This window comes from Macrobrachium rosenbergii, chromosome 13, assembly GCF_040412425.1.
Source record: "Macrobrachium rosenbergii isolate ZJJX-2024 chromosome 13, ASM4041242v1, whole genome shotgun sequence".
Lineage (NCBI taxonomy): Eukaryota > Metazoa > Arthropoda > Malacostraca > Decapoda > Palaemonidae > Macrobrachium > Macrobrachium rosenbergii.
In genome coordinates this window covers 6,264,003-6,290,645 of record NC_089753.1, presented here as the reverse complement: position 1 = coordinate 6,290,645, position 26,643 = coordinate 6,264,003, and the positions used below count along the sequence as shown (strand labels likewise).

At 39.5% G+C, this 26,643-nt stretch overlaps 2 protein-coding genes across 2 annotated transcripts in view; one reads left to right on the top strand and one right to left on the bottom strand.

Moving 5' to 3' along the window:
- LOC136844871 (uncharacterized) overlaps positions 1 to 14,651 on the bottom strand; it is a 92,370-nt gene extending 77,719 nt beyond the window's left edge. The window contains exon 1 of the mRNA XM_067114133.1: positions 14,313 to 14,651. Within this exon, the coding sequence (XP_066970234.1) occupies positions 14,313 to 14,363 (51 nt within the window). The 5' untranslated portion in view covers positions 14,364 to 14,651. The remainder of the gene's footprint in view (positions 1 to 14,312) is intronic.
- Positions 14,652 to 18,479: 3,828 nt separating this feature from the next.
- The window catches only part of ND-39 (NADH:ubiquinone oxidoreductase subunit 39), an 86,722-nt gene continuing 78,558 nt past the window's right edge, over positions 18,480 to 26,643 (top strand). The window contains exon 1 of the mRNA XM_067114128.1: positions 18,480 to 19,073. Coding sequence (XP_066970229.1) covers positions 19,034 to 19,073 — 40 coding nt within the window. The 5' untranslated portion in view covers positions 18,480 to 19,033. The remainder of the gene's footprint in view (positions 19,074 to 26,643) is intronic.

Here is a 26,643-nt window from a genome sequence, read left to right as displayed (position 1 = left end):
GTGAGCAATGTTTGTGAACCCCTAGCGAAAACGGACAAATACGGAGGGAAAAAACGTTGATATCGAGTTTTCACCAAAAGACAGCATGCCTCAACAGAGCGGCCCCTGGTCTGGTATGAGGGGAGCGAGAAAACACTATTGACTTGTGTGCAGGAGGCAACAGAAGGACGGTAGGGTTTCTCAGTCCAGCAGTCTCTGTATGAGTCTTCGTGAAAAAAGAGTGAGCAGCATGTTCTGTCCCGATCACTCAAACCCGAGGCCAGGCTTGCCTACCAATACATCCCCACCAGGGATGCATCTGGTTAATTGAGCTGTCGAGTGTGCAATAGAACAACACTTGAGTACCTTCAAATGTCGAGATAAAACAGGGGAAAAAACGATTGCCTCTTGTTTGTCGACAAAAGTCACTACTGTGGTTTTATTGTTCAATGAAACCAGTGAGTGTCATAAAACCCATCCTGGATTCTCGGACGGCCAAAAGGCTGCCCTGAGCCCAGGACGGTGACGGAAGGTACTAATCATCTCGGTCACACAAATTCAAGACAAGGTCTTTACCAGTGTGCGCCTATTCCTCAACCTGTGAATCTGTGAGTAGACACAAGATTTGAGGGAAATATGAAGGCATATTCGAAGGTTCCTAATAATCAAGCATTAGCCTAACTCTTTCCTCATACCTCGAAGAGGAAAGAAGGATGGGAAAAGGAAGCAGACTTCCATTTTCCACCATGGGGAAGCTTCTGCAAGATGACAGGGAACCGAGACAATTAGCTCTAGCCGGCTGGCATTTCCCGAATCGGGAGCACGGGAGAGTTTGATGGAAAGAATTGCCGAGACCTAAGGGAAATAGATACTTCTCCTGAAGGAATCCATTCCCAGGTCTCGGCAATGTTGCTGCCAGCTCCAGAGACTCGATAAGCATCATTTTGTCCAGGCATCAGCAGTTGCAATCTTCTTCTGAAGCCTAGGACTTCTTAGCTAAGGAGTTGAGGTGGGCTGGCTTGAACTCAAGGTCGAGTTGAAATGATAAGACTAAAAATTCTTGGCCACTGTCCAAAGGACAAGGCAGTGCCCTGGTGGGAACCTTGATTACCAGGGTATCTGGCAAATCTCTGAAAGAGAAAGGCAGAACCAAGTAAAGGTTCGTTCCCAAGGGTCGAGCCAACTCGGGACTTACGAAACTGGAGATCCGAATTGGGACAAAGTCCTTCTTCTTAGCACCAGAATTGCCCAAAAAACTGTGGTCAGCAAGACCCTCCGAGGCAAGAAGAATTCATATTCTGCCGAGGCAGGGGTGGAAGTTTGGTGTTTCGACCTGAATTAACTCCATCGAAGAAAAGAATCCATCAGGTCGAGAACGTTTCTCGGAAGACAGGACCGGCGGTCCCTGACATTCTCGGCCCTCAGAAACTGCAAGGGTTGCAAGTGATGAAGGTTATTCATTGGGAGCAGCGGTCCTGTCCCAGGGATCCTCGCAACCTGTGAATCAGCGCAAAGTTCCCGAGAACACGGGGCGTATCGTAACTTGAAGAGGAAGACCCTCGCTGTTCCGATGCGTGAAACCCTGTACTTCTCCCTTGGAGGAGACCTTGACAGATCCCATGAAACCCTTCTCAGCTACCTGGTTATAATACGAGAGAATCGGGGACCGATACCCAAAGCACGCCAGGCAGCGAACTCCGAAAGAAAATTTCGAAGGAGCTCTCTCTGTCCGTCTCGCTCCTCTCGGAACAACCCGAAAGGAGAGGAGAACAGGTGAGGAGAAAAGAGTAGCCCTACCTGTCCTGCCAGAATGATAAGCAGGAGAGGCGGACCGTGAGCAATAATCAACCGAAGGAGATTACTGCCACACGGGGAAAGAAGAGCACACCTATGCCGTGGCAAAGTGCTTTCCTGGGAAGAGCAAAAATTCACTCAAGCATACACGAGAACCCGAATCGGAAAAAACCGAGTAGGGCCGAGGCGAGCGAGCCGATCACTTTGAACGCGATCCAGCTGGTCGGTATGGCAGACTGGGAGGCAGGCGAGATGGGGCGAGCGAAGAGCGAGCCAAGCCAGTCTGGCAAGCCGAGTCCAGTCGAGCCGAGCCAGTCTGGCAAGCCATGTCGAGTCGAGCCGAGCCAGTCTGGCAAGCCAAGTCGAGCCGAGACAGAGCCAGACTCATAACTGGGCAGGCCAGACTCGTCTGCTGTGAACAATTGCTAGTTTCCCGAACTCTAAACTCCTTCGAGGCCGAAACCGAGGCCAAGGCCCTCGAGGCGAGAAGGCTCATGGGGGAATTCTGTGTCTGCTATCTTGCATGCTCGAACCCTAAAGTTCGAGACACAAGAACGAAGCCCCGAGCAACGAAGCAGCTGGCGGGCAGAATCGAGACACCTGGCGTCGCGGGTACACCGACACCTGGGTGTCGGCGACCAGACACCTGGGTGTCTTGGCAACCAGACACCTGGGTGTCCCGGCAACCAGACACAAGGCGCCCGGCAACCAGACACCTGGGTGTCTACCTGGGCGCCCGGCAACCAGACACCTGGGTGTCTCGGCAACCAGACACCTGGGTGTCTACCTGGGCGTCCCGGCAACCAGACACCTGGGTGTCGGCAACCAGACACCTGGGTGTCTCGACACTTTCTCTCGTCCTATGCCTCTCGAAGGGAGCGCCGTGATTCATAGAATTCGGGCTACTCACGAGACTTCCAAAATCGGGGAGCGGCTGCATTGTTACCAAATAGATTAAAAGAGCCAAGCACAGAACCAGTCTTAGATGCAGACTTCCAAGACTGGCAACGAGGAATGGCCTCGAGAGGCCGTGCTCGCTGACCCCCCAAACGCAAGATCCCACAGGAAAATGCGAATCAGTCGCCAGAATAAACTTGTCTCCGGAAGAGAGTCAGTCCCTTGGAAGTCCCGCAGGACTCCCAAAGTGAATCTCTTCCTTGCTTCTTCTGGTGTTCGAACCGAGAGGTTCGAGACACCAGGCTGGGAACCCGACCGAGCACTGGCAAACACTCGGGAGCGCTTGCGGTGCTGGCAGGAAGAGGAACCGAGACACCTGGGTGCCTCGGCCCTTTTCTCGCACTGCTCCCGAACTGGGCCCAGGAAAATCTCTCCAGACCAGATCGGGATACTCGATATTCCATAGAATCTCGAGCACTCGGCGGCTCGTGAACGAGCGCCGAAAAGCAGCCCCCATCTTAGAGGCGGAACCTCTAAGACTCGGGAACGGGAACGCAAACTGAGGTCTGCGCGCCCGCGGCTTCCGAAACACAAAACCCACGGCTATGCGAATCGGTTCCCTAACCCGAAGGTCGGGAAGAGCCAACGAGAGACCCACTGCCTCCTCGGAAGGAGGCAGTCCCTAAATGTCCAAGGGCATCAAGGGGAAGAAGCAGCATCCTTCCTTCGGCCGATGAAGGTCTGCCGATTCTCGGGACCTCAGGACCTCGGGAGAGGAAGGAAGACGCAGCAGAAGACGAAATCGAAGATAAGATGAAGAAGAAGGCGGCTACTTCCACAGGACAGCTTCCTTCATCTCCACTCCCACATCTTCTACAGGATGGTCGACATATAAACATCGTAACCTCCAGGGTAGTCCGGCAGGAACACAACGGACGCAGGAGAAGCATGATCAGGACAGCCGATGCAGGAGCTACAGCAGCAGATCGGAGGGCAGGAGCTACTGCAACGGCCAGGAAAATCACCTCAACAGGACCACTTCCTAAATCTTCACGCCGACATCTTCTACAGGATGGCGAACATCGTAACCTCTGGGGCAGCTAGCAGGAACGCACGGAAGCGGACCGGGCACGACCGCCAGGAGCAGCAGGAATGATCAGGACAGCCAATGCAGGAGCTACGGCAAAGGTTCGGAGAGCAGGAGCTATGCAACGGCCAGGAACGTCACTTCCACAAGGCGACTTCCTTCCCTTCACGCCCACATCTTCTACAGGATGGCAGCAGGCAGGAACACAACGGAAGTGGCCCGGGCGCGACCACTAGGAGAAGAAGCGGCACGATCAGGACATTCGATGCAGGAGCTACGTGGCTGTTCGGAAGGCAGGAGCTAATGCAACAGACAGAGTGTCATTGAAAGTCACCAGCATCGACAGGAGCGATCAGGGCGGCTGCGGCAGGAGACCAGGAGAGCAGCCCGAGACTGTCGTGAGAGTTGACAAGAGCAAAACACAGGGAACAGCAGGAGCAGATGGACCACAGATACGCAGGAAGCATTGCAACAGCATACATGAAAACCAGCAATGACAGCGATCGAACTACATCAGCGGGAACAGAGTCAGAGCGATCCCGGCGTGGTAATATGTCATCTAATCAGGTATTGTGGTCGATCCGAAGCAACACTGAATGAAAGTCGGGACTGCTTCATGCAAGATATTCTTGATATATGATATCCAGCCAACTACTGCTGTCTCTGCAATGCTCACTGTCAACCTGAAAGAAAAACAAATATGATTAGTAGAGGAGGCTCCTCCCGCTACAAGGGGAACAGCCCTACGCAGCGTTAGGAGTTACTCTAGACGAGGTTGCTCGCTCCCTCCCCCGTGTCTTCACCCGACGAGCGAGCGAAGAGGGCGAAGGAGAGAGAAGGAAGAACCTACGGGAAGAGAAAAAAGGACAGAGGGGAGGCCACCAAGGGCGCCGTGGAAGCGGAACTTATCGACGACGCCCAGAACCTCCCACTCAGCCTGCAAATCTCTAAGCGCAGGCGGAGACAAACACTCAGCAAAAGAAGGAAGAAATTAGTGATGCCCCTTACACACGGAGGGCGGAAGCCCAAGAAGGGACTAATCTTCGTCCCGATGGATGTAGGGAAGTGAAGAAAAAGCGTCCCAAACTAATCCCAAGTACAGGGCGCCTCCAGTATTGTAAAAGGGCCGCTGGAGAGAAGCATTACCACTTGGCTACGCTACTCCAGCTATGCCCTTGGCCGTCAAACCCCAGACACAGGCAGGGGAACGACGGCTTACACAAGGTTATCACAAATCGTGGGTTTGTATTACCAAATATCAAACACACGCAATATATAAACAAAAATACAGAAAGATCCCACCGTAAGAGCTTTAACGACAGTCAGCAGAGAGAAAAAAAATACGTCAGCAACAGCTGACGGCGAAAAGCAAACTGGAATGTTTACATCCGGGCAGGCGGGTATCCCCGCCTACCTGGAGGTAGTTACTGCCTAACCACCTTGTTCAAGAGTTTAACGGCCGTTTCCAGCCTACGCCTGAAAGTATCTCCTAATGTAAAGGACCGAGGGTTTGTATATTGTGTCGGAACAAACAAATTTGTAAACAAAAGGTAGGGCCAGTTAATGATAACAGTAACTATTTCAAAGCAGCCAAAATTGAATGAAACCTACCCTTTTCAGTTTTCTGAAAGGAAAACTATTGTGCCGGCTTTGTCTGTCTGTCCACACTTTTTTCTGTCTGCCCTCAATCTTAAAAACTACTGAGGCTAAAGGGCTGCAAATTGGTATGTTGACCATCCACTCTCCAATTATCAAACATAACAAATTGCCGCCCTCTAGCCTCAGTAGTTTTTATTATATTTAAGGTTAAAGTTATCCATAATCGTGCTTCTGACGATACAGGATGGGCCACCACCGGCCCGTGGTTAAAGCTGCACGGACCGCGGCTCATACAGCATTATACAGAGACCACCGAAAGACATCTATTTTCGGTGGCCTTGATTACAGCAAAATCCATGACCCTTGGCAGCTAAGCACACCAGTGATTGGCTAGCTCTCAAAAGGGGAATGATGTCACACCACAACAGCTCAAATGATGACCAGTACAGATCTGACTCTGGTCATGTTGAGCTCCGTCCATGAATGATGATACCACAGATTTAAGTTCCTGGAATTGTGAAGTATGCAATTCATATCTCCAATAAGAGATATATTAACCCAAGAGATGCTAGGGGGATGCCACTTAAGTATGAGTAAGTATACCTTAGTTTTACCAGACCACTGAGCTGATTAACAGCTCCTAAGTGATGGCAATACAGTATTATGCATTTGCAACTTCAGTAAAAGAAACCATATTTTCTTGCTCATTTTTTAACTTATCATCTAATGTTATACATGGTTGTACTCATCTTGTGTCGCAGATTAATGATCAAAAATAAAATATAAGATACTTTTAAAGACTGATATTTAAAATGAACATTTTTTGGAAAGAAAACATTTTTTCAAAAACTACTTTTCAAGTTTGGAATGCTTCATGCAGTATTTTCTGAGACAATTTCAAACTTTTTCATGACAATATTATTCCTTAACTATTCTAGAAGCACATATAAAAGTACAAAAAATATACAACAGTTATTAATTGGCTATAAGTGTGTACGTTAACCCTTTAACGCCGAAGCCCTATTTACAAAAACGTCTCCCGTATGCCGGCGGCGTTCGGTGAGTTAGCGCCAAAGCGGAAAAAAAGTTTTTTTCAAAAAATCACAGCACGCTTAGTTTTTAAGATTAAGAGTTCATTTTTGGCTCATTTTTTTGGTCATTGCCTAAAGTTTAGTATGCAACCATCAGAAATGAAAAAAAATATCATTATCATATATAAATATTGGAATATATGACAGCAAAAAAAAAAAAAACTCGTATATAATAGTATACAAATCGCGCTATAAGCAAAACGGTTAAAGCTAATGACTTCATTTTTTTTAGTTGTATTGTACACTAAATTGCGATGATTTTGGTATATAACAAATTTTAAAACGATAAAAGCAACACAGAGAAAATATTATCACAAAATGATGCATGAATTAAGTAACGCCGCTGGACGTAAATTTTTTTTTTTAAATTCACTATAAATCAAAATATTGTGCTAGAGACTTCCCGTTTGTTGAAAAATGAAGCTAATTGATTGAATATTACTAGACTGTAAGTGTTTTAGCTTACAATTGCAGTTTTCGACCATTTCGGTCGAGTTAAAGTTGACCAAAAGTCGAATTTTTTCTATTTATCGTGATTTATATGAAAATATTTCAAAACTGATATCAGCTACAACCATGAGTTATTTTTAGTTGTATTGTAAATGAAATTGCACACATTTTCATATATAAAACTTTATGTAATGACTAATATAAAACGGTGCAAGTATTACGACAACGAGACGAAAGAATTTCTGAGATGTTCGGTCGAGTTACTGAGCAGACGTAAGGAAAATTTTTTTTTTTAAAATTCACCATAAATCGAAATATTGTGCTAGAGACTTCCAATTTATTGCAAAATGAAGGTAAACGATTGAATATTACTAGAATGTAAGAGTTTTAGCTTACAATTGCGTTTTGACCATTTCGGTCGAGTTAAAAGTTGACTGAAGGTTGAAATTTTGGCAGTTATCGTGATTTATGTGAAAATATTTCAAAACTGATAAAAGCTACAACCATGAGCTAATTTCTGTTGTATTCTACATGAAATTGCACACATTTTCATATATAAAAGTTTATGTAACGACTAATGTAAAACGATGCAAACATTACGACAACATGACGAAAGAATTTCTGAGATGTTCGCCGAGTTACAGCGAGACGTAAGGAAAAAATTTTTTTCAGAAATTCACCATAAATCAAAATATTGTGCTAGAGACTTCCAGTTTGTTGCAAAATGAAGGTACATGATTGAATATTACTAGAATGTAAGAGTTTTAGCTTACAATTGAGTTTTTACCATTTCGGTCGAGTTAAAGTTGACCGAAGGTTGAAATTTTGGCAGTTATCGTGATTTATATGAGAATATTTCAAAACTGATAAAAGCTACAACCATGAGTTATTTTCTGTTGTATTCTACATGAAATTGCGCACATTTCCATATATAAAACTTTATGTAACAACTAATATAAACAGTGCAAACATTACGACAACGTGTCGAAAGAATTTCTGGCATGGACGTAAGGAAAAAGTTTTTTCAAAAATTCACCATAAATCGAAATATTGTGCTAGAGACTTCCAATTGGTTGCAAAATGAAGGTAAATGATTGAATATTACTAAAATGTAAGAGTTTTAGCTTATAATTGCGTTTTTTGACCATTTTGGTCGAGTCAAAGTTGACCGAAGGTTGAAATTTTGGCAGTTATCGTGATTTATATGAAAATATTTCAAAACTGATAAAAGCTACAACCATGAGTTATTTTCTGTTGTATTGTACATGAAATTGCGCACATTTTCATATATAAAACTTTATGTAACGGCTAATATAGAACAGTGCAAAAATTACGACAAAATGACGAAAGAATTTCTGAAATTTTCGGCGAGTTACCGACGGGCGTAAGAAAAAGTTTTTTTCAAAAATTCACCATAAATCGAAATATTGTGCTAGAGACTTCCAATTTGTTGCAAAATGAAGGTACATGATTGAATATTACTAGAATGTAAGAGTTTTAGCTTACAATTGCGTTTTTCGACCATTTTGGTCGAGTCAAAGTTGACCGAAGGTTGAAATTTTTTGTAGTCGACGTTTGCTACGTCCACTCAGCATTCAACAGACAATTTTAGTCGACGTTTGCTACGTCCAACAGGCGTTTAAGGGTTAACTGTCATATGCACACTAACTTTAAAACCAATATTACTATCATCACTGTCATTGTAAGTATGTATCTCCATGTCACTTTTTGATGAAAATGAATAAGCATCTTCATCAAAAGCCATTATCTCCCAAATTTACAAATTAAATAAAGTTTTATAAAAATCTTCGACTGTTGCTCAACTTCAGGATACAAAGGCCTCACTGGTCCCAGCCCCCGGGGCTGATGCAAGGTTTACAATTTTGCTATTTTTATAACTATGATTAAAAGAAATCTGGCACCTTTTATGTTCAAGAGTGAGCTGAATGGTTGATGAGACTACTGACATCACTCAAATAGAGCTAAGGGGAGGGACTAAATTTACTGCAATATTTGAAAATAGTGTCGATAATATCATCATCATCCTAGTGCAACACATAAAGCATCGATTCTAGCAACGCGCAGCACCTTGTGGGTTAATTTATATAATATCATTATGAAGATATTGGGGCATCTGTCTATGCATCTTTTTTTTTTTCATCATGTGCAGCCAAAATACACAGGCATCTTGTTTTTTTTTCTTTTAAATTGGTGTTGGCCTACATATGCAATTCCACATAGACCACATTAATTGAAATAAAGCATAGACTTCTGCAGCCAGTTCCGATATTACAGTATTAATTAATCATAATCCTGCATGTCAAATGCTATCATTCAGATTAGGGTAACATATAAAATTCTTATATTTTGAGGCAACTATACATCAAATTCTTATATTTTGAGGCAACTATACATCAAATTCTTATATTTTGAGGCAATGACAGGGCACAGGCCCACACAGCAAATTCATATATTTTGAGGTAATGACAGGGCATGGGCCTATGCATCAGTTTCTTATTGCAAATAGTTTTCCACCCGTATCTGTTGGAAATAGACTAGCTCTTAGTTAATATAGTAGCTCCGACCCACGATATATAATGTACATGCATATGGTGAAATAAGCATGTGCATACACAGTACACATACATGTACTTGCATCAATGGCCATGGTAAATGTAAAGCCACTTATACCACACAGAATAACAGTAAAATTTGTGGGCATGTAGCCATTGGCAAGCATAGACCAATCATTGGGCTGTCTCGGCCTTACACACAACTATCGAACTGCTCATAAAGAATTATACTGAAGTTATATTTACAAAAGGGATAACAAATTATATTACTGTGATGAGTAAATATAAGGCTGCTGTAGCCTTTCTGTGAAAATGAAGGCCGCAGGAAGGGAAGGCGTCATAAGACACTTAATGAAATTGGGAAAAAATAAATGACAGCTGAAAAAGTTATGTATGAGATGATCCAAACTAGTCTGCAAGTAGCCGATTCATTTGCCATTTGCTTTTGGGGGAGTATAAGAGTCAGTAATCTCTCTCTCTCTCTCTCTCATCTCAAAAACCACAATAAAATGGCTTGATATAAGATAGGCCTATAATCAAACGCCATACGCTGCGTAAACCGACAAAAAGACATAGGACATTATAGGTCGACATCATTTTTTTATGATCCTATTATTTCGAAAGGAGAATTCTCAGCAAATTATATCCAATATGACTCGTCTAGCCTATCATACTGTAACTTTAAGTTAAACATAGGCATATTCTGGTTTAGTAAAGTGCAGTCACTGTTTGTCATCCCACCAAATGTGTAAACAATTGCAATGCAATCAATTTTATGAACATTAAAATGTAGTAAAATTTCTTAAAATCAGTATGAAATGTCAATCTGCATAGCTCCAGAAAAGTCTTTATGAGTTTAAGTTTAGAATGGCAAACATGCTTGACAATATCAGACAGTAATTACCATTGTCCTGTAATTCAAGTGCAAAAATTCGAACTCAAGACATTCCCTGTGTCACCTCCTTATTCAGGTGAACCTCATTTACGAAAAAAAAAAAAAAAAAAAAAAAAAAACATTGCAGCATTGTGGAACACTCTTAACTGTTTTTTTAACATTTTTAGGCAGATGAGTATTATGATTTTATTTTAGGGGATATAACAATTCCTTTTGATAATCAGCAGAATGTATATTAGTTCGGTAAAACAACCATTGCAAAATTAATGAGGATTCAAAGAACCACAGATTAAACAACTTTTCAAAACCATTGCCAACCAATCAGCTTCAAAGGATAGTCCTTCGATGCATTTTTACTTTTCTGTTTTTTTTTTTTTTTTTTTTTTTTTTTTTGCGAGTCGGTAGAGTTGCGGCCTTCCACTCGTTAGGCCCGAGTTCAACTCCCCGGCCAGCTAATGAAGAGTTAGAGGAATTTATTTCTGGTGATAGAAATTCATTTCTCGCTGTAATGTGGTTCGGATTCCACAATAAGCTGTAGGTCCTGTTGCTAGGTAACCAATTGGTTCTTAGCCACGTAAAATAAGTCTAATCCTTTGGGCCAGCCCTAGGAGAGCTGTTAATCAGCTCAGTGGTCTGGTAAAACTAAGGTATACTTAACTTTGTAGCAGGGAACTAAAATACTGTAATGCAGTACAGTCATACCCCGAACTTACACGAGGTTAGGTTCCAGAACCTCTCGCACAGGGTGAATTTTCATGTAAGTTTGGCATAGTCTCTAAAAATGCTAATAAATGTTCCCAATTTATTAAGTTAGCTTTTAAATAAAATTAAAGTTACTGTAATTTCAGTTAAAAGTTAGCTTAACACATTACCCTTAAAAAAGGAAATAAATGGTTGACATAAAAATTGGGAGTTGGAAGAGAATTTCTGTCTCTCTCCCCTTCCAACTGATCTATTTTTTGAAGTCGTCTCAACCTCTTTTTAATAAATTCTTTATTCTGCGTCTTTTTCTCTTTGTTCTGAAATGCTTTTTCATGAACAGTGTTTTTTATTTTGACTAATACAACTCTTAGTTACTATGTTTCTGTTTTAGAACGTATTTGCAACACTATCGCATTTACACTTCGTAGATCGGTACAGGTCAAATTAGATCAATTTAAACTATGTGGGCGCTAACTATGAGAGAGAGAGAGAGAGAGAGAGAGAACAGTTGTCCCTACTTTAAGTGACATTTTTTATAATTATGAGAGAGAGAGAGAGAGAGAGAGAGAGAGAGAGAGAGAGAGAGAGAGAGAGAGAGAGAGAGAGAATTACAAGAAACATTTGACCACTGATCAGCAACACTCCCCTTCTTGTCCAGTTAAATGACATGTCTGACAGCTTTTGCCTTCGACCTTTTTACAAAAGAGAGGGAAGAATTTGTTTGTTTAAAATAATACAAATTTTGTAATTACAGTTTCATTATTGTTATTATTATTATTATTATTATTATTATTATTATTATTTTATTAATCTTATTAATATCTGAAAATTAGTATTTATTAGGTAAAAATTTTATCAAAATAAACATACCTGTATACATGTACCAAAAACATTCTTTCATCTCATTGAAGGAGAGAGAGAGAGAGAGAGAGAGAGGGAAATTACTACTTTTAATAATATTTAATGTTATTTAATTTACACGTAAAAGCTTGAAAACTTATAAATTACCGAAAAAATTAAACAAACACTTCTGCAGGGTTTCTCGGTGTTTGCGTGTCTGTGAAAAACTCGTGTATGACCATTAGTTAGGTTTAATGAAAAATTTGTGTGTCTGTGAATTCGTGCAACTCAAATCATGCGAGTTCGGGGTATTACTGTAATGATGAATTTCCCAAATTTCTACAATGACCCATTGTTTTGTAATTGTGCCTCAACTAATGTACAAGAATAGAAATCTGCCAGACTAAGTTTCTGTTTGAACACGTGCTTAGCATTGGTTATGCCCTAAACCAAAAATCCCAAACCTAATCTTTCCTACAATACAGTGTCCTGACCTAACCAGACCTAACCTTCCTAACCTGACTTAGGGCACTGTACCCTGCCCTGGCTGGGGGAGGGGGGCTTAGCTAACCCTGGATGCCCCCCCCCAAAAGTAACACTGAATACTGTAAAGAAAACAGATCCGCAGGCCTGAATTTCTGTTCAGACACATGGTCTAGCACTTGCTACAACCTAACCAAAACAAACTTAACCTAACCTTCCCTAGTGCACCTTCCTAACCTGTCTTAGGGCCCCATGCCCTCACCTGGCCGGTAGACTTCATCCACCTCGACCGCAAGTAACTCTTAGGCTAACATCATGCACGTGGACTGGCCTAGGCTACCCCTTTGTGGTAGTAGGTTCAAATCCTCGAGTTTCATCATACTAATTCATCTAAAACAATAACTTAATGCTTATGATATCTGAAATAGTTTTTTAGCCTTCTTTAAGAGTTTGAGGTTTGATCATGGAAGTGCAAGAAATGGGTTACATTGTATTTGGTTGGGATGGAAGAGTGTGTTTGGGAGGCAGTGTTTGATGACACTAGCCTAGAGCAGGTGAACATGTTTAATTTTTTCAAGAAATGGCAGAATTTTACACGAAACCCCTTCCATGCACAGTTTTCAAACAACACAGTTTTCTGTACGTCAAATTCGCCACGTATATATAAGAGTGCAGACATTCACGACACGTGCCTCCACTTTGGAAGGTGGAACAGAAAACGACTGCATCTGGAATAGGCTACAGCATGGGTACATGAATCATACCATTTTGATTCTTTCTGACTTGCTTGGTTTGATTTAAAAAGAATCAGTAGGCCTAGGGCATGACCTAGGTTAACTGGGCACACAACTGGCCGAGTTTAAATTACCCTCAACCTGAATTCAGGGTGACTGGGGCAACACACGAGTCACCTTAAGAACTACGAAAGAGTGGGACTGCACGGCACCACTCGTGTCAGCTGGTGCCTTCGAGTTATTTTTGTGGAAAAAATTGTCGACTGGCAAACATATGGAAATTGACCGGGTAGGATAAGTTAAAAAATCATACCAATATCTAGCGCATATTTACTGTTACTGAGACATGTGCAGTCTTTTGCTTATGCATTAACATTCATTCCAATGAGGCTAGTGCAATACATACTGTAGAACTCACAGGTCCTGATCTTACTGAGACATACTCCCTCGATAAATAGCAATGGTTTGTACAGTGTTTAGTCATATCAAATTAAACTCGGCCTACACTAAGATTGAGGCCTTCACTGCAATAACCCAGTAGGCCTACCCAGAATGCCGCCAGGAACAGTCAGTCAGACTAGCCTACCCCACCAAACAAAGCAAAATGGGTAGCAGATCACCTGTCCCTAGGGGATACCCCACCCATAACCCCGCTTTCCCATCGGTTTCTCTACCTTGTTGGATGAACTTTAGGGGTTAATTACAGGTTAATTACACTCGAGCGCCAAAAATTAAAGGTAAATTCATAATTAGCGAACAAAGTTCTACCAAATTTGCTTTAGTTTAAAGCCTGAACACCATACACGGGTTTGCCACACAATTCGGCCCCGCCTATGGCAACGAACGTAGGCTACGGTTGGTAGCCTAGTTTTAGGCTATGGGATAAACTTTATCCCCTTAGCTTTAACGTGTAAGTTAGGTTGACTGCTACCCAGCTTCAAAGAGACCCGTTTGGTATATTTATTACTGCTTATCGTAGCCACAACTATTCATGTGATAATATAAGTGACGCAGAGTTTCAACCGCGAAATGAAATAGGCAGTCGTTAGGAAGGAGTACCTACTACGGCCGAGAGGAAACGGTCACCTTGGGAGGTTTCACTTTAACTGGAAACTCGGTCTTAAAACTGAAGACAGACGAATAAAACGAAGCATCACAATCAATAAACCAAATGAAACATCACATTACCTTGGAAAACTGAGACGGCTTGACTTTATCGGGTGTCTTAGGGGTCTTCATATTAGTCTCCTCTGCTGTCCCTGCGCATTTATCAGAAGATTCCAGGTTCGTGACGCTAACGATATCCTCGGATTTTCAGTCTTGATTTAGAATTTCTCCTCAAGGTGTTTAGATACTTAACTCGGGTTATTGTATTTAGATTTCCACCATTCAACACTAACTGAACTTTCCGTTATATAGAATTTTCTGGCGTCCAGTGATAGAAAGAAATTAAATAAATATGTTCTGTTGAATTTTGTGCTGGTCAAAAGATTTACTTCGTAATGCGATGCAAATCTGAAACCTGTTGCTAAATTTTTTGTTCTTTTTGTTTTCTCAATCCTCAGGAAATAAAAAAAATAAGCTATGTTGTTACTGGTACATTATAGTCCTTACAAAAATAAAGATTTTCGGTTTTACAGCTGGGCTAGTTTGCTGGTCTAGATTAAGCGCGCCTTAAGCTAACACAGACCCTTGCCCAACAGCCCGTAAAACACGGAGAGGTCTGTTGCAAACCTCTGGACTCTGAACACCCAACAGAGACGGTATCGGTTTTGCGATTTCTCTTATATACGAGTCCTCACTGCCACAGTGCAGGAAGACTTGTGCGTGTGCAAGCTCGTGACCTACCTAATCGAGCGAGTTAACCTTGGACGACAAACCACCTCGAGCGTAGGCAAACTCTACTTAAGCCCTTCATAAATAGAATTAATAATTGAGAAGCTTCGACTGTGCAAAGGTTGTTTATTCATGCTGTCAATAAGTCCTAAGTCTAGCTCGTACGAGTTGGTTAGAATGTGTGTAAAATATAACATACCAGTATCGCTTAGTCGACTAACCGTCCCGGAATTTTAATTTTTTACTGACCTGAATTTTTAAACGGGGGTGTGAAGTTGCCTGTAATTTGTTTGTTGGAGTTTCCTACGACATCAGAGCTTGTTGGAAATTAGACGTGCATGAAATACAAGAAAGATGAAGATGACGCAGGAATAAAAATATAACTGATCATGGGGAACTGATATAAATCTATGGGTAGTCCTGTAAACATTCCACCAATGGTAAACAACTACTGAAATACGAGAACATATTGTAAACAATTCTGCAATTACTACCATCAAAAGCCTTGTTGTGCAACAACACCATCATCATCATTCTTACCTCCAAATCCACGTGACGCAAAAGGCCTCTAAGAAATGCCGCCACTCATGACTTTCTTGTGCTTTGTCTTTCACAAATCTCCACTCATCTCCAGCCTCCCCTCTCCCTCACTAGGCCTACTATTTTCACAGGCATTGTGCGAAGGCGCCATGACCACCTCGTCTCCACCTCCTTTTCATCTTAATCTCGTCTACAAATGTAACTTCCGTAATTTTTCCTATGGTATCATTTCTAACTCTAACATGCTATCTGACTCCTCATATACTTCTTAAAGCTTTATCTTCAAATATACAAAATCTTCTGGATATAGTTCATTGTTATACCATGGTCCATATCCTCATGGCAATACAGATCATACCAGTCTTGTGTATAATATTTTTTTGTATGCAATATGTCTCTGACTTCTTCAGCTCGCCAGTTGTTTTCAATTCTTCCATTATATGCTATCTCAAGAGAATCTGTTCAGTATACCACTACTGTATATGTGAAAGATTCGATTTCTTTAATCCTTCCTCTATTTGATTTTATTTCGTCCCTTTGAGTATGCTCTATCCTTATTACTTCTGTTTTTCCTAGATTTTGAGCTCCATCTCTCCCGATTTATGATGCATTCTATTGAGCATACCTTGTAAATCTTATGGTCTTTTGCTGATTAAAACTGTATCACCTGCATATTTTACGTCTGTCAATCATTTATCGTTACTCCCATCAAAATGTTTACTTCCAACTGCGACCACCTTTTCTTTATGAAATCTATGAGAAGTGCGAATAGCAGAGATAAAATAACATCGCGACCCACTGTTTATAGCACTCACTTGACAATATTTACATTGCATCTGCCTCGTTCATGAATAATTTCAGTTAGATTTACAGAATTAACAGGAATGCCATAGTGCCGCCAAGACTTTCTACAGTACTGGTCTGTAGACACTATCAAATACCTTTGCGTAGTGAACTAAAAGAACAACGATACAAGAGACAGATAAAGAAAAATGCAACGAAACCGACTTCCAGTGAATTTTAGCTTGTACTGAGAACAAAGACCGCTGGAGGTAGGGGAAGGTATCATTCTCGCCAAGCAAATAGAAAATGATAAATATCTGAACAGATTAAAATATGTTTGACGTACACCACAATGAAGGATATTAAACCGAAATGTAGAAGAGACTTTCTAGAGCAATATACTGTACTGCTTTAAATCAGTGTAAGTATACGCGGGAGGATGAATGAATAAGGATCAATGGAGCCAACATTTAACAGAGAAGATTTTTTTAATACACGGTACCCAGAATATTTCGTAAGTTGGGCCAAGAGCTCAAAAGGAACTAAAGCTATTTTATCATAGTGCCACAGCAACCTAAATTTAAGAATTCTGATGCCATTTTGACCAGAAGGTTTCCCGGACACGTTGGCTGAGGTTGTGGTTGGTACCCAAGACAAAATGAGACATGCGCTCAAAAATATTTGTAGGACCTAAGGGAGGGCTCTAAAAAATAAATATGTATATTTATGATGCATTCAGACCATTATTACAGTATGAAATGCTGATCATTTTGGTTGGGTTTTCAGTTTATGATTTCTACACTTAGTACTCCTTCAAGTGGCTCTTGGGTCTTACTGTGACCCACCGCTACCCGCACCAGACCCCTTCGTGTCGCGTCATCTTTTCCTCTATCTCTGTCAGGCTATCAAATGGATCTCAAATATACAATTCACAAGGACTCTTCCGTGTTGTCTTTCATTCGTCCTCTAGGGCAACCACATAGTCTAGATATAACACTGGCTATCGCTTCGTACTTTTACATTTCTATAATATGGAACTCTGCTTTCTTGTGCAGTAATTATAGGTTCGTCTTTCTCTACCTGTCTAAAAGGCAGTTTAAAATCGTTACCGCAGAGAAACAGTATATTGCGGCAGCAATATACTGCCATGAAGCTCCCACGAGTGAAGCTATAGCTAAACCTGTAACGGAAAACTGTTTTGCCGTTTCTGTAAAGCTGAACGTAGTATACCATGAAGACGCTTAAGAAGAAATGCTAAATGACAATGAAACAATACGAATAATATTATTTATAATTTTATTCAAAGGATTATTCAAGCTTTTATGCCGATATCTTTATTTAATGTTTAGCAAAACTAAGTCACTATGTGTATTAATCTTTGAGGACGTGAGGATTACTTTGGAATATATCATTTCATATGAAAAGTGTAAATTTTGAGATTCTTATTCGTCATAAACATGACTCAAAGTATAATCATATAAAACTTCATGTAAGAGTTTGCGCTTTCGTTTGATCTAACAGAAAAATGTGATATATATATATATATATATATATATATATATATATATATATATATATATATATATATATATATATGCCATATTTTCTTTTAGATCATTGTCATTACAATACTGACGAGAAAACTTCTAAACACAAAACATCTATCTATCTATATATATATATATATATATATATATATATATATATATATATATATATATATATATATATATATATATATATATATATATTGGTGAATTCATATAAATTGGTAGTTATTCCGAATCATTAATACTCGCTTTTATCCTGGTATATTTACGAGTGATCGTAAATAATTACGGATTCATCTAGTTTTCCATAACGTTTTATCGTCTGCTGCTTATAATACAGTTTATAAGGGATGCTGAAGGAACAAGAGCCTTTATTGCCATAAAGCCATAACTAGTAACATACCATTTGAAATTTTTGGCGTATGTCTTGCCAACAGCCACCGTTTGGGATACAAGACACACATCTATGAGATGGCCTATGCTATAGTAAACTTGAATTTTTTCCCCCAGCATTTTTTTTATGTTTCATATGCCATTGTTTCGTTAATATCGTAAAATTTATAACTATAATTGACAAAAACTGGTTTTTAACGAGTTTTATGAGAAAACTAAATCTAAATCAAAATATTCGATTATACTATGGAGTGTCATAATCATTTGAGAAAGTTGGTATGGAAATATTGCTCCTCCTTGTGAATCATTTTGAGTTACATAATATATTTCAATAATAATGCTCTACGGAAAATACAACATTTCATTTAGTAAATAACAGTCAAACCTCTAAACTGAAAACATTTTGAAAATAAGAGGTGACTCCCTCTCTACCTAGTCATTACTTCCAGAATTATTGTGTTTTATTATACCCAGTTCATAAATTAAGAAAGTTATGATATATTGAAAATCGCACTAACTATATTTGAACTGCTCTTTTTATTAAATGGATAGTAGGCTATTATCCTGTGTTGCCGCTCTTGTTTGTTAAGTGCATATCTAGTGTTGCCGGTCAAGTATAAATCATTATTACCATATTATTTTGTAAATAATGCCTACCATAATGTCTTTGAGTGATCTTTTGCATATGAAAACTAGCCATTTTAAAGCATAAAAATTATATTGCAGTTTGGTAAAATTAGCCTGTGTATGCAATCGTGAAACAGTTCACCTACTGCTCACTAGGTGGCTTTTCATGGGTAGACGAAAATGGCCAGTCTGGCTCTGCAGAAAAACCTAATTTCCTTGGGTAAGTAGGAAATAACCCCGGTTCATAATTTTAAGTTAAAGTACGTAAAAAATGGCCTCATTTAGAATAGAGTAAGTTGTAATTTTGTAAATAAGGCGCAGTGAAGGTGACTGTAATAGATAAATCCCCGGTTGTTTACATTTTGAGGCATCAGCTGATTGCTGTTTTCGGCAAATCGGTCTTGACAAATGGCATATTTGGATTGTAATTTTATATCCAAAAGTAAAAACATTGTTAGTTTTACGTGGTACATGATGACTGATAGGCTAGGTGAGAAGAATCCACAAGGCTGAATAGTCTTTGAATTGGATATGGTGGGTAGGATACAGTAACCCAGGCTAAAGGCTAACCTGGTCTAGGCTATGCCCAGCATTAAGCTAGGCTATTACCCTGATTTAAAGACTCTTTGCTCATATTACACCGGAAACTCGTAAGCCTCACATTTACCTCCCAAGAAATTGGCTAAGATATTTTTAAACCTTCGACCAAGTGTCTGTTTTACCTTTTCAACTGGTTTTTTCCACACTTATAGGGGTTCTGATACTGGCGGTACATCTCTTTGTTGTCGGCCAAATGGAATGTCCCTTCGCCGTGTTTAGTACTGGCCCAGGGGGCGTTACCCATACGTTAACAAGTTATTGCACTTGCCGGACGGGATATGAACTGTTTGAAACAGACGTACCCGTGCTATGTCTTGTGAAGATCACATATGGAAACCCATTGTTGGATGGACTGCAGGGGGTTAATTACACTCGAGCACTAAAGGTTAATTAACTCAATTAGCAAACAAAAACTATAGAAAAAGTTAGCAGAGGCAAAGGTAAATTCATAATTAGCAAACAAAAACTAGAAAGTTAGGATATATATATATATATATATATATATATATATATATATATATATTCTATATATATATATATGTATATATTTATATTATATTATATATTTTTATATATATAAGGTAGAACTATATAGTAGCTCTGTGGCCATGAGGGCACTATAATTGACTTTTTCTACAGTTTTTTTTTTTTGCTAATTATGAATTTACCTTCAATGTTTGGTGCTAGAGTGTAATTAACCTGTAATTAACCCCAGAAGTCCATCCAACAAGGGGTTTCCATACGCGATCTTCACAAGACAGAGCACAGTTACGTCTGTTTCGAATGGTTCAGATCCCATCTGGCAAGTGCAATAACTTGTTAACGTATGGGTACCACCCCCCCCCCCCGGGGCCAGTACTAAACACGCCGAAGGGACATTCCATTTGGCTGACAACAAACAGATGCACCGCCAGTATCAGAAGCCCTAAAAGTGTAGAAAAAACCAATTGAAAAGGTAAAAACAGGTGCGGAGCTAATATATAGAATTACCCTCCTCATCAGATATTACCTTGGGAATTGACTTTTTCTAGAGAATTTTGGTTGCTTATCAAGAAATTACTGCTATTTTTTGTTGCTTGACTATAATTAATCTCACATGTGCAGTGTTTTAGAGAAACTTTTGGTAAAAAGTGGAGTTTCCTTCTCTGGGGGCCTGTGGAGCCCCCTGGCTAAGTAACACAGCCTACTAGGTTTGGTTAGGTTAGGGTACGTTAGGATAGTATGGTACCTTTTATAATAAATTTCTTTAGCCAATCCCTTCTTGAACATATGCCTCCCTAATGTCTTTGTATTCGTGGAGCTGTTCCATACAGTCTTTGCGTAGCTAATACTTAGAAATAACATTTAAAAATATGGAACCACAGTGGGAAACCAGTTTTGGAGCAACTGCAAAGTAAGGGGTCAGGGCTACTCTAAGCATAGTACTATGTATTTCTGTAGTAGGCATTTCCGAGGGTAGGTTACATGGCCTAACCAGACTTACCTTAACCTAACACAAACTTGGATGCTGTGCCTTGATCTGGCTGGGTGGGCTTGGCTTCCCCTGGACCCTGCAAGTGTAGTTTGCAGATTAGGGACAGGGCTATACGTTGGTTGTTTTGCCTCGTAGTGAAAAATTCCGTAGAATAAAATATACTATTCCTGGGCATTTCTACAGGTTAGGGTTCCAGATTCACTGCTCCCTTGTGTGTGTTTAAGTTTTCTTTCCTATTTTCAATTTCTTTCGATAGATCTGGTAACAAGTAAATTTGCTAAAAATGAGCTATTTGTCTGCCTACAGAAGCACAGATTATAAAAAAAACAAAGGGAATAAAGCTCAGCACTTCACGTGAATAGTGTAGTGTGCCCGCAACTGTGTTTGTGGAATATGTGCTTAGGAGCCTGGCACAGGCTCTAGTTCTTCAGCAGCCACTTTAATAAATCTAAAAAGATTCGATGGGTCCGCAACTCCTAAAACATGTTTTTGTTTTTTTACGTTCCCCCTTTATTCCCTTAGTTTTTTAACAAACTACTTTTGTAAGCAGTGAAACTGCACATTTTTTCATTGTTTTCCATGATTCAATAAATATTTGATAAATCTGTATGCTGATCTTGATTTTAGGTAATACAGTGAATTTGGACCCCTGAACTGTAGGATTACCCTCTTCCTGCTCTAAACCACCCAAAAAGTAACTTAACTGGTTAATTTCTGTCAGTTTGGTGATCAACAATTCTTTCCATGAAAAGTAACTTTTTAAGTACCCAGTTGACATAAACGGTGTCACACAATACTGCTCTCCCATAGTTCTTAAGGTGACCATCATGTGTTGCCCCGACTGCCCTGAATTCAGGTTGTGGGTAATGAAAACCCGACCAACTGTGTGTGTAGTTGACTTAGGTCATGCCCTAGGCCTACTGATTCTTTTAACCCTTTTGCTGCAAGCCTGTAATTGCCATTGGTGACGAGACCAGTGTCCTGCTATCTTATAACTGTTGAATTTTCTCCTGTTTATATTTGTACTTTGATAATTAGTTATTTTCTTTGCTATAATATTACATTGTACTGTTAAGTTATTACAATGTGTTATTAAAATACTGATAAAATTTGCAAATACTGTACAGTCCGACCTCTGTAAACCAGCACCTATGGGACCAAGCCACTGCCGGACCGCCGAAAATCGTGGATAACCCCAAAAAAATCCCCTATGTAAACAAAGTCTTGCCAGCTCACTCCACATATACTGTATATTACTGTGTTATAAAAAGTAGAACAAAGCTTATGAATAATCACTGTCATAAGTTAGGTTTAGTTCCTTATGAAAATTCAGGCCTGCTCCATAAGCATCCCCCCGGAAATTTGTACACCTTGGTAAGCATACTGTTGAGTTCTGATCTGGCACCTTTCAGTGTTTTCTGGAATTTCAGACTTTTCTGGCTTTCATTTCAGCAAAAATAAAAATCTGCACACAGAGAGAGAGAGAGAGAGAGAGAGAGAGAGAGAGAGAGAGAGAGAGAGAGAGAGAGAGAGAGAGAGAGAGAGAGAGAGAGAGAGAGAGAGAGAGAGAGAGAGAGAGAGAGAGAGAGAGAGAGAGAGAGAGAACTATTGCCCCTGATTAGCTTGTTGCACATAAAGATAAAGATTTGCAAAATTCAAATACAGTACTGTAGTACCGTTTTACTAAGAATGATCATTTTGATAAAACTGTTGTTTTATGTACTGTATACAGTTATATTTCATGCATTACTGTCATAATATATTATAATTTATAAAACATAGCGATCAGATGCCATTTGCATTCTTAGTAATACAGCACCTGTTCCAAAGAATGACATACAGTAAACCCCCCATATTCGCGTTCTCACGATTCGTGGACTTACCTATTCGCGGATTTCTCTATGGAACATATATACACAATGTTCACGGAAAATTCACCCATTCACGGTGTTTTTCAGAGAGAAATATTCACTAATTTCTGTATTTTAATATTTTCATGACTAAATGGACTTTTTGTGATAAAACTATTTAAATACTCAGGTATAAGCAATTTGAGAGTTTTTTTTTTTTGTGTTTGAACTATCAAAATAGGCAGTTCTAAATATTTTTAGAGGGGTTTTAAGTATTCACAGATTTTAGCTATTCATGGGGGCGTGTGGTATTCATCCCCCACGAATACAGGGTGTTTACTTATCTGCAGAAACTATGGGCCAATCTCTATTCTCCCTGTACTCTCCAAAGTTGCTGAAAAACTTATCTTAAGACACTGAATAAGTATGTGTAATCTAAAGGAGTGTCAGCTGATAGTCAATAATGCGCACAGGAAGCTAATGGGTACCTGCAATGCTCTTTTAGACTTGACATGCCATTTGCAAGAGAACCATGATAAGGGTTTTGAGTGCAGAGTAATCCAAATAGATTTTAGTGCTGCATTGATTTAGTAAATCACAAGGCATTTATTTATAAACTTCAGAATCTTGGAGTGGGTGGATATGTTTTGGGATTACTTCAAGATTTCCTTACTGGTAGGGAGCATCTAGTTGCTGTGGACAGGATCTTTAACGAACCAAGACCTATTGTGTATGGAGTTCCATGGGGCAGTGTTCTTAATCCATTGTTATTTTTAGTGTATACAAGTGATTTGGTTGTTGGCCTGGAAAACAAGATTGTTCAGTATGCTGATGATGCAAAACTTCTGGATGTAGTAAAGTCTCCACTTATGAGAAGTGATGCTCCCCTCAGCCTCAGTCGAGACATGAACCGGATCAGGGAATGATGTAGTTGGTGGGGTATGAGGCTGTACTCCAGTAAAACGAAAACACTATTGATTAGCAGATCTCGTACAGATTTCCCACCTCATCCTCCCCTTCAGGTGGCCAGAACTTTGCTGATTAAGCCTGAACCTTTAACTATTCTTGGTGTAACTTTTGAGAAGCATCTAATGAAAGTTTCAGCAAATGCCTCATGAAAGTTATGAATTGATTGTAAGGCCTCATATATTTATAACTGATAAAATCAGTGAAACTTGTTTTAGTTTATTTGTACTTCCTTTCCTAGAATACTGTTCTCCAGTGTGGGTGTCTGCTTCTGCCAGAGATTTATCTCTTAGATAGAGTGGTTCGTGGTGGTAGGTTTGTGGTTCCAAATAGTAGCAGTTATGACTTGGACCATAGACTGATGGTCTCTTGTTTCTAACATTTTCATAAGTTATATTTCAACAGAGATCTTTCACAATTGATCCCAGATCCCCTTTATCTGCTGAGAGGAACCAGATTTGTTGAACAGCAGCATCAATATGCAGTAACTGTGCCTCGCTGTCGAATTTCTCAGTTCCTGAGGTCCTTTTATGCCTCACACCATTGGATTGTGGAACAGCCTCCCAGAGGATGTAGTGCAGTTGGAACTAATGAAGTTCAAGCGAAAATGCAATGCGTTACTACCTAATACTGTACTATTCTTTATGCATTTTAATACATTTTTATTTATTTACCTGTTTATTAATTTATTTTTCTTTTTTAATAGGTGGGATCTCTTCTTTCTGTATTTCCTTTTACTTCCTCTTACTTCTTCCTAATGTACACCATATTCTTTGGAAGCTTAAATTTCAAGTCAGTGACTCCTGTGGGCTTGTTCCATATGAATTGGTTTCATCTACTGAATAATAATAACAACAATAATTCTTAAAATCATCAGCTGACTGCCATTTTATCGACATCATCATGGCCGTTAACTGCTAAATGAAACTCATTTTGGAGACGTTTTTTTGTAAATTATCAAAGTTGTGTTTAAAAGTGTAACTTACTTTATTTATAATCGAAGTAAATTAAATGAAGTAAAGATGTGACTTTGCCAGTATCGGATGTTGCTTCTGCCCTTTGAAAACTTTTTGTGGCCAGCACATATTCATTTCTTCAGCTATAGCTACAACCTTAAATTTAGTGGCATGCTTTCATAACACTTTTCCTCTCCATTGCATGAAGGATGGATAAAGATTTATTTTATTTTTATTTATGTAAGTCACCATTGAAAATTAGCAAATTTTTAACAGTGGACAACTGTAACTCAACCTTAATAAAAGTGTGTTAATTATGGTAACTGACATCGGCATACTGTACACTGTTTCTTGATTTGATTATGTATGTCAGTACCTGGTATTTATGTCAGTGTCTTGCATGGAATAGTAAGTGGTTGTTAATTATAAGAAATACTTTGAAATGAATTCTTAGACAAATCTCAGTGTTGGTAAGCCTGATTTTATGTATGAAAATTTCCATTTAGCCTAGGCATATTTCTTAGTAAAAAGATAACTCAGATATAATATAGTATGCATTATCAGCAGTATCTACTGAAACTGAGACAGGCATAGAAAGCCTAGCCTTGTGTAGCCTACCAAAAATACATCTCGCATTATACATGATGTATATGATGAAATCATGTTTTTGGACAAAATTTTAATGATCATAATATACGAGATCTGAAGATACACGAGTAGGCATATATACGCAAATTACAGTTCTGTGTTATGCTGTGTATTTTTAAGTTTCACAGACTGTTCTATTGGAAATTAACAGTGCTCGTGTATTTACGGAGCAAACTTCAGTTATGAAATCTTTAAAAATCCAAAAACTGAAATGACGTAACGCTGTCCTCATAGCCACTCAAGAACTAATGGTGGCTGATTCAAAAATGTCCCGGATCATGGGAGTTCCTGGACCACAGGATGCCAGATTTAAGAGGTCGGTCTGTAATACATAGGTACTTACTGTATTCAGATATTGGATGATTGAGCTTCTATCAGTAATTCATTTGTGTGGTACCTCTCAAACCATGGAGTAAACTATCACCATTTTTATTATTCAGTTTAAAAATCTTTATTACAAACACTCACCACTTGTTCTTGAACAAAAATATCATCGGGAAAAATCTCACAAAAAGAAATCAAACATAGACCTGGCATTCTATAGAAAATGTAAATTTTTTATTTCCAATGAAAGTTTCAGAGCACCGATTTTTTTACGAATTGAATCTTCAATGATCTTCCATTCACGAATTTTATCATTTTTTTTTTGTTTACTCACACCACTGCTACTGTTGCTTGCTAAATCTCTTCCCCCTTTGCATTTTCCTCTGATTCATGATCTTATCTGGTAAAACCTGCTCAAAAGAATTATTTAAAGTAGGTTTGCCTATAACTACTATACAGTAAGCATCACCATATTCACCACTGTCACTGTCAGAACTATCCGATAGTTCAGGTCAACAACTATTATGTGTACTAATTCATCATCGAGAGAAAGCTCCCTCCCTTCGTGGCATTTTCATGGTTACTGAAGGTCTAGTCTTTGTCCTGAGGTTATCCTGTAAGTTGGAATGCAAATGTTGCCACATCACTTGAGTATAGACAAAAGCTCCTTACAATAAAGAAGGAAACCCATTATCTATTACGAACTGCTTAACTAGAACCAGAAGTAGTATGACTGAGGAGATCAGTCCTGCATCATGGATGAGACCTTGTAATGACTGAGGAGATCAGACTCTTACATCAAAAGTATTAAATCCAACCAATCAAAAGGAATCAAAATGGTATGATTCTTATACCCATGCTCGGATCTAGATGCAGTTGTTGTTTCCCTTTCCAGCTTTAAAAGTGGAAGCACGTAACGCGAATGTGTGTTTACTGCACAGCGTGACAAATTTGACATAGTAGAAACTGTGC